This window comes from Mirounga angustirostris, unplaced genomic scaffold, assembly GCF_029215605.1.
Source record: "Mirounga angustirostris isolate CCGP_5_RB_7025 unplaced genomic scaffold, mMirAng1.0.hap1 SCAF_17, whole genome shotgun sequence".
Classification (NCBI taxonomy): Eukaryota; Metazoa; Chordata; class Mammalia; order Carnivora; family Phocidae; genus Mirounga; species Mirounga angustirostris.
In genome coordinates, this window is record NW_026991725.1 from 5,877,171 (window position 1) to 5,896,475 (window position 19,305).

The 19,305-nt window shown below is 38.6% G+C and overlaps 2 protein-coding genes across 12 annotated transcripts in view; one reads left to right on the forward strand and one right to left on the reverse strand.

Annotated features, from left to right (window-relative positions):
- The window catches only part of NF1 (neurofibromin 1), a 289,382-nt gene that overhangs the window by 193,854 nt on the left and 76,223 nt on the right, over positions 1–19,305 (forward strand). The gene's annotated exons all lie outside the window — the stretch shown is intronic.
- Positions 14,209–17,610, reverse strand: OMG (oligodendrocyte myelin glycoprotein). Its single transcript, XM_045889444.3, has one exon. It carries the CDS (start codon positions 15,998–16,000, stop codon positions 14,678–14,680), a length of 1,323 nt encoding a protein of 440 aa, XP_045745400.1. The 5' UTR covers positions 16,001–17,610; the 3' UTR covers positions 14,209–14,677.

The following is a 19,305-nucleotide window of genomic DNA, read 5'->3' on the forward strand; positions in this document are numbered from 1 at the left end:
AAATTAAAATCGGTTTATAGTCAACTCATAGTTCATATATGAAGATGTTTTACTAGGTTCAGGTGACTCCTTGGTGCTTTGATTAACTTAAATGTGCTTTAAAGAAACTTTACAGTGTCTCTAAGTTCATACTGTCCTGCAGCTTTTATTGTTTTTTTAACTTAGAGTCAGGACAAAAGACTTCTAGCACTTTATCCAAGTAAATACTTTGTTAAAGCAAGAAAGATTGCATGTAATCATTGTAGAAAAGCCATACCATGAGGAAATATTAGAACTTATCAATAGATGACATTGTTAAACATTTCTTTGCTTATTTGTCATCCGTATGAGGAACTACACCTGAATATCTGCTGTCTAAATAATAGAACTGGTAAGTGGATATGGCTGTGTGCCAGTTACTCTTACATTATACTATGTCTTACAGGCAGTAGCGGTTGCTGAGGCTTTGTTTGGCAAACGAGGGCCTTCCTGGTGGTTACCGTGGTGGACATCTTTGTTTTCCATTACTGATACTTTGCTTTTTTCTTTCTCAAGAAAAGCCATTCAATCTTAGTTTCTTTTCTTTTTTTTTTTTAAGATTTTATTTATTTATTTGACAGAGTTAGCGAGAGCAGAAACAAGCAGGAGGAGTGGGAAAGGGAGAAGCAGGCTTCCCGCCGAGCAGAGAGCCCGATGTGGGGCTTGATCCCAGGACCCTGGGATCATAACCTGAGCCGAAGGCAGACGCTTAACCGACTGAGCCACCCAGGCACCCCCTTAGTTTATTTTCTGTTGAGGCAAGGATTTGACAGCATTTCAATTCCTTCAGCCTCCCAGAAGTGTTCAGTTTGTTTGTTTGAATGGTGACTATGGGCAACAAAGTCACAAAGTGAAAACTACGTTTCCTGGTATTGAATATTTCATCCGATTTATGTGATACTTGGCCTTGAGATACCTATGTAAATTGTTCAAATATCTGATTTTTTTTTCCTGCTAAATCATATTTCCTATGGGACAAATAAATAACCTTGTAAACTCGTTATTTGAAGTGTGAACCGTACATGGGGAATTAGGTACCATTATGGGTTCAGTCCTTTCCATTTCTGATCTTGGTGATTGCCCAAGAATCTCTTAAACAAGGACAACAGTAATCTTTAAAATGTAGCTTTAATAAACATGATTTAGTGTATTCTTTATTTTAATTTTATTATGTTATGTTAATCACCATACATTACATCATTAGTTTTTGATGTAGTGTTCCATGATTCATTGTTTGCATATAACACCCAGTGCTCCATTCAGTATGTGCCCTCTTTAATACCCATCCCCAGGCTAGCCCCTCCCTCCAACCCCCTCCCCTCTAGAACCCTCAGTTTGTTTCTCAGAGTCCATAGTCTCTCATGGTTTGTCTCCCCCTCCGATTCCCCCCCTTCATTTTTCCCTTCTTACTATCTTTTTTTTTTTTAAACATATAATGTATTATTTGTTTCAGAGGTACAGGTCTGTGATTCAACAGTCTTACACAATTCACAGCACTCACCATAGCACATACCCTCCCCAGCCACGCTATCCCTCCCACCCACCCCACTCTAGCAACCCTCAGTTTGTTTCCTGAGATTAAGAATTCCTCATATCAGTGAGATCATATGATACATGTCTTTCTCTGATTGACTTATTTCGCTCAGCATAATACCCTCTAGTTCCATCCACATCACTGCAAATGGCAAGATTTCGGGTTTTTTGATGGCTGCATAATATTCCATTGTATATATACCACATCTTCTTTATCCATTCATCTGTTGATGGACATCTTGGCTCTTTCCATAGTTTGGCTGTTGTGGACATTGCTGCTATAAACATTGGGGTGCAGGGCACCTGGGTGGCTCAGATGGTTAAGCGTCTGCCTTCAGCTCAGGTCATGATCCCAGGGTCCTGGGATCGAGTCCTGCATCGGGCTCCCCGCTCAGCGGGAGCCTGCTTCTCCCTCTCCCCCTCTCTCACTCTGTCTCTTATGAATAAATAAATAAAATCTTAAAAAAAAACCAAAACAGTGCTACATTTGTATCTTTGAGGTAAATACCCAGTAGTGCAATTGCTGGATCATATGGTAGCTCTATTTTCAACTTTTTGAGGAACCTCCATACTGTTTTCCAGAGTGGCTGCACCAGCTGGCATTCCCACCAACAGTGTCGGAGGGTTCCCCTTTCTCCGCATCCCCGCCAACATCTGTCATTTCCTGACTTGTTAATTTTAGCCATTCTGACTGGTGTGAGGTGGTATCTCATTGAGGTTTTGATTCGTATTTCCCTGATGCCAAGTGATGTTGAGCACTTTTTCATGTGTCGGTTGGCCATTTGGATGTCTTCTTTGGAAAAATGTCTGTTCATGTCTTCTGCCCATTTCTTGATTGGATTCTTTGTTCTTTGGGTGTTGAGTTTGATAAGTACTTTATAGATTTTGGATACTAGCCCTTTATCTGATATGTCATTTGCAAATATCTTCTCCCATTCTGTCGGTTGTCTGTTGGTTTTGTTGACTGTTTACTTTGCTGTGCAAAAGCTTTCTGTACTCAGAAAACTATAAACTACTCATGAAAGAAATTGAGGAAGACACAAAGAAATGGAAAAATGTTCCATGCTCATGGATTGGAAGAATAAATATTGTGAAGATGTCAATGCTACCTAGAGCAATCTACACATTTAATGCAATCCCTATCAAAATACCATCAAGATTTTTCAAAGAAATGGAACAAATAGTCCTAAAATTTGTATGGAACTAGAAAAGACCCCACATAGCCAGAGGAATGTTGAAGAAGAAAAGCAAAGCTGGTGGCATCACAATTCCAGACTTCAAGCTCTATTATAAAGCTATAATCATCAAGACAGTATGGTACTGGCACAAAAACGGACACATAGATCAATGGAACAGAATAGAGAGCCCAGAAATGGACCCTCAACTCTATGGTCAACTAATCTTCGACGAAGCAGGAAAGAATGTCCAATGGAAAAAAGACAGTCTCTTAAATGGTGTTGGGAAAATTGGACAGTCACATGCAGAAGAATGAAACTGGACCATTTCCTTACACCACACACAAAAATAGACTCCAAATGGTTGAAAGACCTAAATGTGAGACAGGAGTCCATCAAAATCCTAAAGGAGAACACAGGTAGCAACCTCTTTGACCTCAGCCGCAGCAACTTCTTCCTAGAAACATCGCCAAAGGCAAGGGAAGCAAGGGCAAAAATGAACTATTGGGACTTCATCAAGATAAAAAGCTTTTGCACAGCAATAGTGTATTCTTTAAAATACCTATATGGAATACATGTTCTTGATTAGATTTTTACCAGAAGACACATTGAATCACTTGCCAAGATAATAACACAGGCTATAGGTGAGAAAACCTCTCATGCTCTTTTAAACCACCATGTGCTTTAAATACATTTAGAACACTGTTTTGATCAGAAAAGAACCATATAGTTTGCTCTTTTTACTCTGTGTGTGTGCGTGCGTGCACGAGCGTGTGTGTGTGTTTAGTTTTTGTGCTTTGATTTCATCAATAACTTCCAACAAATTCATAATATCAGGCCACGATTTATAGAAAGGATAAATAGGTGTATTGAGCATATGTCTCCACCCATTCCTTTTTTTTTTTTTTGTCTCCACCCATTCCTAAACATGTTCAATGGAGTTGGGGCTTTGAGCCAAAATGGCATTTTTTTTTTAAGTTAAGCTTCTTTAAAACCTCACTTTGCACAACACTTTCCAAAGCGTGAAGCAAACTAATCTGCTTAATACATTAACAATTGAGGTGGCATTTGTTTCTGTTTCCCTGACTGGTTTCCCTCAAGTAATCTGCTGGTACTAAGTTGTTCACAAGTATCAGAATTAACCTTTCTCTGGAATTGTTCCATAAGTAACTCACACTTGCCCAAAGCTAATTTCTTACTAGTAGCTGCCTAGCCAAATCTTCCTTCATTCTTTTTTTTTTTTAAGATTTTATTTATTTACTTTAGAGAGAGCAAGTGGGGGGGAGGGGGAGAGGGAGGGAGAGAATCTCAAGCAGCCTCCCCACTGAGCGTGGAGCCCAACATGGGGCTTGATCCCATGACCCTGAGATCATGACCAGAGCCACAACCAAAAAGTTGGAGACTTAAACCGACTGAGCCACCCAGGTGCCCCTTCCTTCACTCATAACGTTTTTTAGATCTCTCCTTTTTCTGGACTCTGAAGCTATTACTTTGACCTAATGGAAGAAACTTAGACTGTAGAATAAGACTTTGAGAGGTTTGACTTGGTCTGTCTTAAGTAGGTCATTGTTAGCCCACCAGTTACATATCTTTCATCTGTATTTATAAATTCAGATCAAATGGTCAAAAAACTCCTAGGAGGGAGGGATATCTAAACTGAAATCAAAAGGATGAGTAAGAGTTTGCCAGGGGAAGAAGAGGGCAAGTAGTACACCATAGAGGGCCCACGCAGCATCTCTGAAAGCCGGGTGGCAAGAGAGGGCATGATGAACTAGAGGGACAGAAAGACATTTTGCTTGAACTCTTCAGTGATAGAGCTGGAAAGTTTGAAGATGCTACTTACTGTAAAGGGAGGCAGGGGCCTGACCATAAGTAAACCATATTGAGAGTTTAGGTTGTATTCTGAGACTTGGAAATTATGAATGTTTTGGGGGTTTTGTTTGTTTAAAGGAGGGAAAAGAGCTCACCTGGTTAGATTTGTTGGGGGAACACTCCTGAATACAACTGGCCATGTGGAGCTAGCATTAGCTAATGCAGTGTGTAGGCCTACCTTGGAGAAGCTGCAGGTTCAGTTCTGGACCACAGCAATGAAGCAAACATCATAGTAAAGTGAATCCAATGAGTTTTTGGTTTCCCAGTGAATGTAAAAGTGATGTTTACCCAATACTGTAGTCTGTTAAGTGTACAATAGCATGTCTAAAATAACAATGTACATACCTTTACTGAAGATACTTTATGCTAAAAATGCTAATCATCATTTGAGCTTTCAGCAAGTTGTAATCTTTTTGCTTGTGAAAGCTCTTGCCTTGGTGTTGATGGCTGCTGCCCGGTCACGGTGCTGTTGCTGAAGCTGAGGTGGCCTTGGCAATTTCTTTCTTTTTTTTTTTTTTTTTAAAGATTTTATTTATTTATTCATGAGAGAGAGAGAGAGAGGCAGAGGCAGAGGGAGAAGCAGGCTCCCCGCGGAGCAGGGAGCCCAATGCGGGACTCGATCCCAGGACCCTGGGATCGTGACCTGAGCTGAAGGCAGACGCTTAACCGACTGAGCCACCCAGGTGTCCCGGCAATTTCTTAAAACAAGACAACAATGAAGTTTCATGCATCGATTGACTCCCTTTCAGGAATGATTTCTCCGTAGCACGTGATGCTATTCAATAACAATTTACCCATGGTAGAACATCTTTCAAAATTGAAGTCAGTCCTCTGAAACCCTGCTGTTGCTTAATCAACTAAGTGTATGTCATATTCTAAATCCTTTGTTGTTATTTCAACAGTTTTCACAGCATCTTTACCAGGAACAGTTTCCAACTCAAGAAACCACTTTCTTTGTTCATCCATCAGAAGCAACTCCTCATCTGTTCAGGTTTTACATGAGGTTTCAGCAGTTCAGTCACATTTCAGGCTTCACTTCTAATCTAACCATAATTTTCTTGTTATTTTACCACATCTGCAGTTACTTCCTCCACTGACATCTTAAAACCCCTATAGGCATCCATGAGGGTTGAAATCAACTTCTTCCAGGGACCTGGGTGCCTCAGTCGGTTAAGCGTCTGCCTTCGGCTCGGGTTATGGTCCCAGGGTCCTGGGATCGAGTGCCCTGTCAAGCTCCCCACTCAGCAGAGAGCCTGCTTCTTCCTCTGCCCCTCCCCCTGCTTGTGCGCTCTCTCTCTCTCTGTCAGATAAATAAAATCTTAAAAAAAAAAAAATCAACTTCTTCCAAAATTCCTGTTCATCTTGATATTTTGACCTCTTTCATGAATCACAAATGTTTTTAATGGCTTCTAGAATGGTATCGCCTTTCCGGAAATTTTTTAATTCGCTTTGTCCAGTTCCATTGGAGGAATCAGTATCTATGGCAGCTATAGCCTTACAAAATGTATTTGTTAAGACTTGAAGGTCACAATTACTTCTTGATCCATGGGCTGCAGAATGGATGTTGTGTTAGCAGACATGAAAACAACATTACTCTGATTGTCCATCTCCATGATAGATCTTGGGGTGACCAAATGCACTGTCAGCAAGCAGTCATATTTTGAAAGGAATCTTTTTTTCTGAGTAGCAGGTCTCAACAGTGGGCTTAAAATAGTCAGTAAAACCATGTTGTAAACAGATGTGCTGATGTTCAGGCTTTGTTGTTCCACTTGTAGAACACAGGCAGAGTAGATTTAGCATAATTCTTAAGTGCCCTAGGATTTTCGGATTTATAAATGAGCATTGGCTTCAACTTAAAGTTACCAGCTGCATTAGTCCCTAACAAGAGGGTCAGCCTGTGCTTTGAAGCTATGCATTGCTTTCTCTCTAGCTATGAAAGTCCTAGATGGCATCTTCTTCCAATAGATGGCTGTTTTATCTACATTGAAAATCTGCTGTTCGGTGTGGCCACCTTCACGAATGATCTGAGCTGGATCTCCTGGAGAACTTGCTGCACCCCTGCCTCAGCACTTGCTGCTTCACCTTGTACTTTTCTGTTCTGGAAAATGCTTCTTTTCTTAAACCTCATGAACTAACCTCTGCCAGCTTCAAACTTTTCTTCTGCAGCTTCCTCACCTCTCTCAACCTTCAGAGAACTGAAGAGAGTTCAGGCCTTGCTCTAGATTAGGCTTTGGCTTAAAGGACTGCTGTGGCTGGCTTGATCTTCTGTTCAGACCCCAAAAACTTTCTCCATGTCAGCAGTCAGGCTGTTTCACTTTCTTACCATCCATGTGTTCACTGGAATAGTACTTCTGATTTCCTTCAAGTACTTTTCCTTTGCATTTACAATTTGGCTAGCTGTTTGGCACAAAAAGCCTAGCTTTCAGCCTACCTTGGCTTTCAACATGCCTTCCTTACTAAAGTTGGTCATTGCTAGCTTTTGATTTATTTTTTTTTTAAGATTTATTTATTTTAGAGTGAAAGAGCATGAGTGGGGGGAGGGGCAGAAGGAAAGTATCTCAAACAGACTCCCTACTGAGCACAGAACCAATGCGGGGCTCAATCTCAGGGCCCTGAGATCTGACCTGAGCTGAAATAAAGAGTCGGTTGCTTAACTGACTGAACCACCCAGGTGCCCTTAGCTTTTGATTTACAGCAAGAGGTGTGCGACTCTTCCTTTCACTTGAGCACTTAGAAGCCATTGTAGGGTCATTAATTGCCCTACTTTCAAGACTGTTGTGTCTCAGGGAATAGGGAGGCTGGAGGGGAGGAAGAGAGACATGAAGTGGGGGTGGGGGACAGATGGTGGGGCAGTCAGAACATACACATTTACTTACTCACCATCTTGTATGGGTGCAGTTCTTGGCTCCCCAAAACAATTATAGTAGTAACGTCAAACATCACTGATCACAGATCCCCATAACAAATATAATAATAATGACAAAGTTTGAAATATTGGGAGAATACCAAAGTGTGAGAGACACAAGCGAGCAAATGCTTTTTTAGGAAAAAATGGCACAAATAGACTTGCTCATGCAGGGTGGCAACAAACCTTCAATTTGTAGAAAAACACTGTCCATATAGCTCAGTGGCGTGAAGCCCAATAAAATGAGGTATGTGTGTACAGGTGCTTCCCCGAATTCTGATTATGCTTCTCCATCTCTGATCTTTACTTCATGATACCCTCTAGTTTGTTGACCACTCCTACCTATTCACAGTTCATTTTTCGTCTTCTCATTTTCGTATTTTCCTGCTCAACCTAGATCTCTTAGACAGCTGTTTTCAATAGTTCTTTTTTTATATCTCTTGCATTTTTCAAGAACAAAGTAGGTCATAAAACATAGTTGGTATACAGTGTCAGCATTTTGGTATATTTCTCTTTTTTGTTTTTAGTACATAGTTCTATATGTTTATATCTGATAATTTTTGCTTATCCTTCTAGTTTTTGCATTTGCCACCTTTCAAACTTTAAAAAACTCTTCATAAATATTTTTATTAGACACATAATATTCTGGTCAGTGGATCATGCTTTACTTACCTCATGTCCTAATGGTAGCTATTTAGCATTGTTTCCATTTTTTTGCTGTTAGAAAGGATTTACCTAGAATTTACTAGGTTATAGGTTAAAATATTTTAGGTTTTTGATCACTGCTGTGTTGGTATGGGCATATTAAATTAAGAATATGCAGATTATACCATAATGGGTATTTACCCAAAGAAAACAAAAACACTAATTTGAAAAGATATATGCACCCCTACCTATGTTTATCAGCATTATTTACAAAGTCAATGTGGAAGCAACCCAAGTGTTCATTGATAGATGAATGGATAAAGACAATGTGGTGTGTGTATATATAGAGAGTGGAATATTACTCGGCCATAAAAAAGAATGAAGTCTTGCTATTTCTGACAACCTGGATAGACCTAGAGGGTATTATGCTAAGTAAAATAAGTCAGACAGAGAAAGACAGATACCATATGATTTCACAATGTGGAATCTTAAAAAACACAACAAACAGACGGACTCAAATACGGAGAACAAATTGGTAGTTGCCAGAGGGTAGATGAGTGAGGGGATAGGCAAAATAGGTGAAGGGGATTAAGAGGTATAAACTTCCAGTTACAAAATAAATAAATCATGAGATATAAAGTACAGCAGAGGAAATATAGTTAATAATATTATAACATTATATGGTGACTACACTTATTATGGGGAGCATTGAGTAATGTATAGAATTGTCGAATCACTATGTTGTACACCTGAAGCTAATATAACATTGTATGTCAACTATATTTCAATTAAAAAGGATGGAGAGTAGATTATAAGGAAAAAAAAAAGAGTATGCAGATTATGACCTGCTGAGTGAGGAGGCACAAACTACCTACACAGGGTTGGCAGGGAGCTCCCTCAGCATCTGGGCTTCTGCTTTGGGGAAGTGAAAACCCTGGGGTTGTTTTGATTTGATTTGTTTCAATACACTCACTCAAAGGAAGTAAAGTCACAAGATTTATTACTTACGGATCCCAGAATTATTGGAGGAGGATGCACAGTGACCTGGAGGAAGGGCAGTCTTCTATCCCAGGTTACCAGCAAGCAGAAAATAGAGCACAGAGTACAGGGTAGCAAGCACCTATTACTTAGAAGGTGGTTGGGGTAACAGTCACTAGCTTTTCATGGGCTCAACTCTAAGCAGTTATTTAAAAATGTGCCCCAGGAAAAGCAAAGCAGGAACTTGTGGTAGAAATCCCAATCTCGGGTCCTTATTTAAATGTCCAGACTCTGTGTTTGTGCAGGGTTGTCATACTGCAAAATACCTAGGCAGCAACTCAAAATAGCTGTTTTCTCATCATCATTGCCAATTGCTGTCCAGAGGAGTTATACCAATATGTGAATGTAGCTGTTTCGTGGTGTCTTCCCCAGCCTTAATTTTTATTTCTTAAAAATTGCCTGCCAAATTACTAATGAGAATGGTATCATACTTTATTTTTATTTCTCAATTATTATGTGGTAGGCCGTATTCTCAGATACTTATCAGTCACCATGCTTCCTGTCTTTTAAATGTTCTGTTTATGTCCCTTGCCCACTTATCCATTGGGAACCTAAATATTTTTCTTACCAATTTTGTGAGCTTTTGATTAACAATCTTCTTTTTGGTATTCTCTTTGAATATTTTTATTAGGCTCATTGAGCATAAAGAGATTTGGGAGTTGTTTTTTTTTTTAAGATTTTATTTATTTATTTGACAGAGAGAGACACAGCGAGAGAGGGAACACAAGCAGGGGGAGTGGGAGAGGGAGAAGCAGGCTCCCCGCTGAGCAGGGAGCCCGATGCGGGGCTGGATCCCAGGACCCTGAGATCATGACCTGAGCCGAAGGCAGACGCTTAACGACTGAGCCACCCAGGCGCCCAAATTTGGGAGTTTTGTATAGACAAACCTGTTGATTTTTTGTGACTTTTTTTTCTGTTTCTAATTTTTTAAAAGTCACCCAGAGATTTATAAATATATGTAAATTCTTCTGATGGTTTTAAGACTTCCTTTGTTTTAATGTTGTCTTTTTTAGTTCACTATATAGGTGTATCACATGAAGTGAGTGTTAAATTGGGCTGTGTTTCAATTTCCCCAGCATTCTTTATTGAGTCTTACCCTTGCCATGTGATTTGTGATTTTTTTCCATCTCAAGTTAACAATGTTTAGGAATTTACCGTGTGGTATGCACTGTTCTGAGCATGTTGCATGAATTATCTCATTTTGTCCTCACTCCTCACAACCACCCTGTGAGAAAATGGAATTCTCCTGTGCGCTGTGCTCAGATTGCACTTTCATTTCTATACTATGGCTATCTTCCTTTCTATTTTTATGACCCTACCATTCTGTCTTAATTATTAGAGCTGAGATGTGTTTTCCTCTAGAGAAAGTGTAAGATACCTCTACTGTTTCTTCTTTTTTCTATTTATTTATTTATTTTTCCAGATGAATTTAAGGGTTTCATGTCATGTTCCAAAAAGAATTTCATTGGAATATTTGGTTTAATCCATGAATTATACTGGAAATAATCTCATCTTTGCAGTATCAGTCAAGGTGTGTCTCCTGTACTTAGCCTTGATGCCTGGTACATTCCAGGTGCTGAGTGAATGTCTACTGAGTGAAGAATAGGTGAATGAAGAAATCTTTATCTATCGTCTCCATCAAGTCTGGGTTAATACCTCTTGTTAATGTTTTTTAGCTTTTCCCCATTTGGTCCTACACATTTCATGTGAATGTTATTTCTTGGCATTGTAGATTTGATTTGTTGTTGCTGCCATGAGCAGTATCTTCTTCCTGGGATTTTCTAATTATTTGTTGCCAGTATATGAGAAAATCATTCGTGGTTCCATATTTTTTTCATTCGTTATTTAAGGTTATTCTTTTGAAGGCATTCCCAAGGAATCCTTTGGGTAGTCAGTTATTTCAGTCTATTATTAATAATTTTGTTTCTTATTTCCATGTAATTGTATCTGTTGTTCCTGTTCTAGAATTTCCCAAATACTGTTGAAAAGATTGATGATAATGGGCATTCTTGTTTTGATTCTAATTTTAATAGAAATCTAACTGCTCATCTACAGCCATACCACCCTGAATGCGCCCCATTTCGTCTGATCTTGGAAGCTAAGCAGGGTCGGGCCTGGTTAGTACTTGGATGAGATAAATCTAACTTTTACTTTTAACCATTATGTTGGCTGGTGGTTTGCAATGTATGGTATTGTTGTTTATCTAGTTTTTTTTAAGATTTTATTTATTTATTTGAGAGAGAGAGACAGCGAGAGAGGGAACACGAGCAGGGGGAGTGGGAGAGGGAGAAGCAGGCTTCCTGCCAAGCAGGGAGCCCGATGCGGGGCTCGATCCCAGGACCCTGGGATCATGACCTGAGCCGAAGGCAGACACTTAACGACTGAGCCACCCAGGCGCCCTGTTTATCTAGTTCTTAAAATGTATTTCACAAGGAATAATCTTACAAAAGACTTGGGATTGACTTTCATCGGACATTTTGGTGTCCGTTGAAGGAACTTGCTGCTGCTCCAGAGCATTGCTGTGGAAGAACCGAATAGCACGTACTTGTGATCTTTTAACTGAGCCAAAGAAGACATCTTCTCATTCCAGTGTGATAATGAATGTTTCTGTGGCTTTCTTCTGGCTCCCTATTCCACTAATATGTGAGCCTGAATTCTGGAGGGTGGAAGAGCAGAGACTAAAGCACACACACCCTTTCATTTTATTGCTGACAGGGTGTAGAGCTTGGGTATTTCTGCATGCATGAATTTCTCAAAAGCAGTGGGCTTGGACATATGCATGTGATAATGAGCTGAACAATAGCAGCAACACTACTGCATGTAGAGTATAGGGGGGCATGACACCACGGTAATAAGGCTCTCTGCGAATTACACCATTTGGTCCTCAAGAAAAACATTGTGAGTAAGTTCTGCTGGCCTGTTTTAGGCATGAGGAAACTGTGGCCTAGAGAAGTGGTAGCTTGTCCAGAATTGTACAGCTGAGAAGCGACAGAGGCAGGATTTAGGCCTAGAACCTTAGACCCCAGAGCACACACTCTTCACTGGTACTTTATCCCTTATTGCATTTGCTTTTAATTTGTGCTCTTATTTGGATCCTCTTGACTGGTGAGAAACAAAAGTTACTTGTAAAATAGAACCAAGCCTTAGGGGTGGATGGGTGGATGGATGGATGGATACATATCTTAGGAGCTTGAGAGGACTAATGCGTTTTGAAATGTTTATGGAGCCCAGTAATACAGTAGTTCTTATCTTATCTGGCAAATTTCCCAGATGTTTGACAGTGTAAACATACATAAAATACATATTAAAGTTTAGATGCTTTATATTTTGTGCAATAAATTGAAGCCTTAAAAAGAAAACATTTCATTAAAAAGAAAAACTCATTAGTTCTTGTCTTGTCTCTTCCATTAGTAATAAGAACACAAATTCCTTAGAAGGAAGTTTACCTAATTACTTTAAGGCTAGGTAATAACTTCTTTCTAAGGACTTAGAGTCGGTGTAGTTGACATGCTTTGTACTTGTAAATTTACTGAGTTTTTTCCTCTGCATTTTGTGGACAAATCAGTAAGATTGGAATAATCCATAGGTGCTACTAATGCTGTTATCCATAATTTCACCTTCTTGTCACTTTTCCCCGTAGTATTTCTAAGACAGCATTGTATATTTGGCACCCTCAGTGGAAGACACCTACTTGTTGTGAAACTCAGGATATGTGTTTTTTGAAACAAGACACAAGTTTGTGGTAGAGTAGGAAATATCTGGGCACTTAGCCTTTATCACCTCTGGTGAAGATACTAGATCAGTGATTGGGAGGGAGTGGGAACAGCCCATTGGGAAAGGTAGTGAAATTTAAAATCATTTAGGGGACTTTTCCAAATAATCCCCTTTCTTCTCTGACATAATGAGTTAGGTTTGCTGGGGCAGAGAAATGTTCAAGAGCCACGGTACTGGTCAGCACAGGAAAGGAATTGCTTTACTGAAGTTTAACAGTAATTTTTCCATAAGCCTGGTCCTTTAAAAAAAAAAAGAAAAAAAAAAGCACATTGGAGGGTTACTACTTTTCTCTCTCTCTGAATAGAAATGTTCCCAGGCCTGGAAAGAAGTCTTACCTTATTTTAAAATGTCTTAGGAAGGAGCATAAAAGTTTTTTTCGGGACTCTTTCCCAACTCTAGGAATTGCTTGAAATAGATTCTTCCTTGTGTCTCACAAATTAAATACCTCATTTGTGGCCCACCTGTTTCAGTTACTCTTTCTTGCATTTTAATCTAGCTTGTTTCAGGGCTTCTTTTTCTGACTCTTGGCTATTACGTTTGTCTCGAATTCATAGGTGGCTTACTTTTGTATTCGTAGGAAATTCTCCATTTTCTTCTAGTTGTATCCCAGTGCAGTTTGATGTGGAATGTTAAGATCCGTCCTGTGCCCAGCCTTAGTCCTGTTGTGTGTTTTATTGGGCTCATTGCCTGGTCATAGAGATGAATCCCATCCTTTTTTCCCTTTCTCCTTGCCTTTTCCTGTCTCTTCCTTAGTACTGCCCATGTTTCTTAGACGCCCAGGATTTTATCCTGAAACTAATCTATTTTTAATTTAGGTAAGTCACATGCTGACATCTGATGTGCAAAAGATAAATTTCCCTCTCCTGTATGTAGAAGACTTTTAATTTTGTAAACAAATATTCCATTAATAAATAGTCTATTAAATATACACTAAAACTGTTCCTTTACATGTCTTTAAAGCCAAACTTTTTATTGTGTTTCCAATACTTAAATGCAAAAAACAAAGCCATTAAACTTTCCTTATTAAAATGCAAGGCCTAGTGTCTTCTAGCTTTTTGAAGAGCTTTTGTCCATTATATAATCTGTAAAGTAGCCAAGAGTTCCTCAGAAGCAGGACATCATTTAGATTTGAAACAATTATGGGTTGTGTGTAAAATAATGATGTGGCATAACCATTCATGGGGTGGAAACCACAGTATACTTTAGTGGCAAAATCCTTGGATACCTCTAACATTTCATTTACCATTAAGACTTTATTTACCAAGGTACCCCAGAACAGAAGTGGTTAGATCATTTTGATTCTACTAAATAGATTAAGTTGGTATGACTAGGAAGCCAAATGACACAATTATGAGCATAGACCTTTTATTTTTTTTTCCCAGATGTTTGACAGTGTAAACATACATAAAATACATATTAAAGTTTAGATGCTTTATATTTTGTGCAATAAATTGAAGCCTTAAAAAGAAAACATTTCATTAAAAAGAAAGAAACTCATTAGTTTTACTTAATTAATACAGTAAAATAGCAGCAAGTACCAAGACAGTGTGCACTTCTTTTATTTAAGACAAGTTACTTCATTTACATCAGAGTCAGAAATGTAAGACTGGCTTTCTTGAATACTTATATAGCTTGAATCACTGGTTAGATAGGGGCATATTTTCCCAACTATACATCAGGGAAGAGTTCTTTCATTCGTTTCAAAAAATGCAGACCCTTAAACAGCCAGCATGACCACAGCATTGAGCATTAAGAGAAATGAAGCATTTACTTTCCAAGCACTTGCCACAGAAGGTAAGCGAGTCTTTACATTTGTGGTTGTCTCTTCCCTCCGTAAGTTAAGGGTTGTGCTTTGTTGAGGCATTTCAGAGAAATTATTTGGCATGCCACTAGTAATACTTAGGGTCATGGGTGTTGGGGATGATTTTGTTGAGCTAGTGAGGCTTGTGTTTGTAACCATTCCATCTTGGAGATGAATAGTTAGAGTTGCAGCTGCTGCTTCATGTGAATTGATGGTTTCTATGGATGTCTCTTCTGGGTAGGGCACAAAAGCCTTGTCAGTGCTAGCAAAGGTGGTGTCTTTGCTTAGAGTGGCACCAAACGTTGTTTCCTTTGTTCGATATTGTTTGGGTGTTTTGGTCACTTTGGGTTGAGTAACCATACTCAGAGAGTTAATGGTGTCCACTGTCTGCATCCCACTTACAGTGAACAAGCTTGAGGTAAATCCAGAAGGTGTGGGATATATGTTATGTTCCTTCAAAGATGATATTTGGCTAGAACAGGGAGTCCCTATCACATGGGCTTTTGTTTCCATCATCCACTTCAATAAGTAAGTAATGTTTTGATTGTGGTCACATGACCACCTGTTATTGTAAAGGGTTATCTCTTGCAACTGAAAGAGGTGGTCAAAAGCTTGATCTGGAATGAATGTGAACTTATTATTGTGCAGGTAAAGATGTGTGAGATTTGTCAGGTTTATTAATGTTCCTGGAAGGATTTGTGTCAAGGAATTGTTAGACAGGTCCACGATATGTAGTTTGGAGGGCATATTGGTTGGAACTGTCCAAAGTTTGTTACTACTGAGGTTGAGAACCTCAAGACTTCTTAGTGTGTTTTTAATGAGGACAACCTTTTCCAGCATATTCTTAGAAACATCCAGAAATTTAAGGTTCCACTGATAAGCAGTATCAGATTTGTCAAGCAGTTTAATGTTGTTGTTAGCAGCAGACATGTTCCAGAGGGACCGAGGTAACTGAGCAGGCAGGCTTTCGAGCCTGTTGTTTGAAATGTCCAGGGTCCTCAGATTGGTGTATTGGGTTAACTGGTTATGAAGATCAGTAAAATGGTTATAAGACAGATTTAAATGGATAATATTCTCTTGCAGTCCAGATGGTAATGTAGTCAAGTTTCTGCCTGAACAGTCCACATGCCTGTGCCTCTCTGTGCATATACATTGGAGAGGACAAATGCATAAAATACCAGGTGTGAGAAACAGAAGGATGAACAAGCTGGGAGACATTTTCAATATCTGATATTCCATCAAAGCCTGGAAACAAACAGATACACCCTTCTTTTAATATGCAAACACAATTAGGCATCTGCATGGGTCAGTTAGCATTAGGCAAAATTTTCAATAAACCTCCTTGTTGTTGAGTCCTTTTATAATTGTTCCAGTGATTAAACTAACAAAGCTCCCCTTCATTTATAGTCCAAATGCTTAATCCTTCAATTGGGGCTATGTGGTAGAGAGGGACTCTCTCCCCCTACTTCTGCATTTTCTCCCTTCTTTTACCATAGATAGTCTTTCTTATTTATCTTCCTAGAGCCTTTACAGTACAAAATGGCATTCTCTGCATATAAAGAGTCATAATCTTAAGCTATTACTATTTTTGATAATATCCTTTCTTACTCTGATAGGAAAAAATGGCTGTCTGTTTTTTTGTTTTTTTTTAAATCTCGGCAGTAATGTAATAGTCAATTGTGTGTGTAGAGTAAGATTTTATTTAGATATTAAAACAATACTTTGAAATTCATCTTTGTCTTTTTAGGATAAATATATCCTTGTAAAACATTTTAAGGCACTTGAAAAATTCAGACCAACACCATACCCTTAAACCTCACATTTTATAGTGATTTTTTTCTGTATATTTCAGTGCCGATGCTAAAAGAAAGCAATGTGGACATTCACAAAGTGAATGAATATTAAAAAGAAACCCCTCTACTGACACTGCAGCAAATTTCTGGTGCATGCACTTGCTTCTGAATATATATTCAGTCCTCACACTGACTTTTTCTTTAAAAAAGGGGGGGGGGGAATCCCAAAGTCAATCTTTTACTGATCTAAATAACAGCTTACCATAGTGTCGTCTTCAGCAGCAGCATCTCATTTTCTCCGGGAAACTTAAGCTTAAAGGTCGCCTTGTTCTGGAGAGTGGGCACCGCTTCTGGCTGTGGGCTGTGCTTGCCTGCTCAGCTAGCTGCATTGTGTCGCTGTGAGCTGAAGCTCTGCAACCACCTGATCAGCGCCACATAGGAGGACTGCAGAGCTGTCATTGGTGCTGACTCAAATTTATTGCAAGAGGTGCACACGCAACAAAATGGACCCCAGAATTTTTTTTTTAATTTACAGCATTGAGCATACCTATATATCTCTGGTTTACTATAGGATATAGTGCCTCATCCACATTAGACCTGGCCCTTACTCATTTTTGTGTATTTGTCTGAGCTCATGTTCTACATTCGAACATTGCCTCATGAAGAATTTGTGGTTCTTCTTAAAGCCTCTACTCTTTATTCTTTTTACACATTGAAAAATGTTGAAAATGAATTTGACCTTCCCTGTGGATGGTTTTCTAAGACGTTAATTTAACTATTTTTAACTCCTGCCTTTTCATGTTCTTCTAAAATGGTTCAATTGTCATGTCACTTTTTAAAATAACATAATACAATCTGTTTCATTTTCATGTGCTCCCCCAACACGGTGATTATTACGTATAATCAGCTTTTCAAATTTATCAACCACTTAAACCTTCATCTTCCTTTTTCGGAAGTACTGAGCTACTTCCATATGGTTATTTTGTCTTTATCTTTCTGATACAAAGGATCATTTAACCCAGACTACACACAAGCAGGACTATATTTTTAAATGAGCATGATATGCTTTTAATTAAATTTATGGGGTCAGATAGGTTTTATTTTATGTCTTTTAGGTGAAGGATTTTTTTTTCTTCACGTAGCTTTACTTTGTTCAGTGAGTGGGTATACGAATTGTTTTCTCCAGAGACATCTTCAATGCTGTAGGAGTGACCATTTATTTGATTTTATGTTTTAAAAATAATAGCATCAGTTAAAGGGGGAAGTTTGGGTGGATCTTTCACTGTGGACAAAGAATGAGGTCCCAAGGGCTATAAATAAATAATACAAAAAGATTGGCATATAAATAGAATATCTCATAAATAAAAGATATTGTATTGAATTGTGAAAAAAAAATAGCATCAATCTTAGGTGATTTCTTCAGAATGTTTCACATTTGGTCTTACTGAGAAAGCAATTTAGAGTTTTTAAATTACATGAAATAATGTCAAAGGCAAAACTTTTGGTCATGAGTTTTATAAAATGTGACCAGATTTATAGTAACTTCTGCCTCACTTTTTAGTGGATTGATTGTATAAATAATCTGTTAAAACTCAAATCTAATTTCCGGAATAACCAGTTTACCTTAGAAAAGAAAGCAGATAGGGGCGCCTGGGTGGCTCAGTCGTTAAGTGTCTGCCTTCGGCTCAGGTCATGGTCCCAGGGTCTTGGGATCGAGCCCCGCACTGGGCTCCCTGCTCCACGGGAAACCTGCTTCTCTCTCTTCCACTCCCCCTGCTTGTGTTCCCTCTCTGTGTCTCTCTCTGTCAAATAAATAAATAAAATCTTTTAAAAAAAAATTAATGTTCCTCGAAAAGTATCTACATTTTAAAAGTCTGCAGTGTTAGAAATTTATTATTGATTAGGTGCTTTATTCCCACTTTACTTGGAGAGTTCAGCCTTGGACTCTTAATAAGATTCTTTCTATGGATTTCAGAAACCAGTCATCAATCTTAGTGCTTAAAAGCAATGTGTTAAAAATACTACATTCAGCAATTGCATTGTTGTGGAAATAGGGAATGTTTGTTTTGACATTTAGATTTCTTATATTTTAGCTCCTGTTTATACTTTTATTCTTCAAAGATGTGATTGAGGGTCAGTTTACCAACACTTAAATCTCTTGTTACAATTTTATGAAGTCTCATTACATCAGTGTGGAAGTGGAGTTACCCAGTTCCATTATACTTACCAGTACTTTTTTTTTTTAAACAAGAACTTGTTATTTCACTAACTTATGGATTCAAATGAATTTGGGGTTAGGCTTCATTGAGATTAGGTTCTGCTGTATATAATAGAAAATTCCAATACAGTAATAGTGACAGTATTTTCTTTCCAGTTTGGGGACATACCAATTGCTTCCTATTATTCAAAGATTGTTATAAAATTCTCAGAAAGAGGGGAAACATTTTAATGTATTTGAATTGTAACAATTTGTCCTTATGCTTTTAGAAATTCTCATAAAATAGGGGCACCTGTGGGTTAAGGTCAGTGGGTAAAGCGTCTGCCTTTGGCTCAGGTCATGATCCCACGGTCCTGCTCAGTGGGGAGCCTGCTTCTCCCTCTCCCCACCCTCAGCTCGCGCTCTCTATCGCGCTCTGTCTCTCTCTCAAATAAATAAATAAAATATTAAAAAAAAGAATTCTCTTGAAATAAAATAATAGTATATTATTACTCAAAAAATAAGAATTTTGTATAGGCGTGAGTATTTGTTAC

Excerpts from the sequence above, each read along its gene's own strand:
- OMG (XM_045889444.3), bottom strand. The coding sequence starts at position 16,000 with ATGGAATATCAGATATTGAAAATGTCTCCCAGCTTGTTCATCCTTCTG.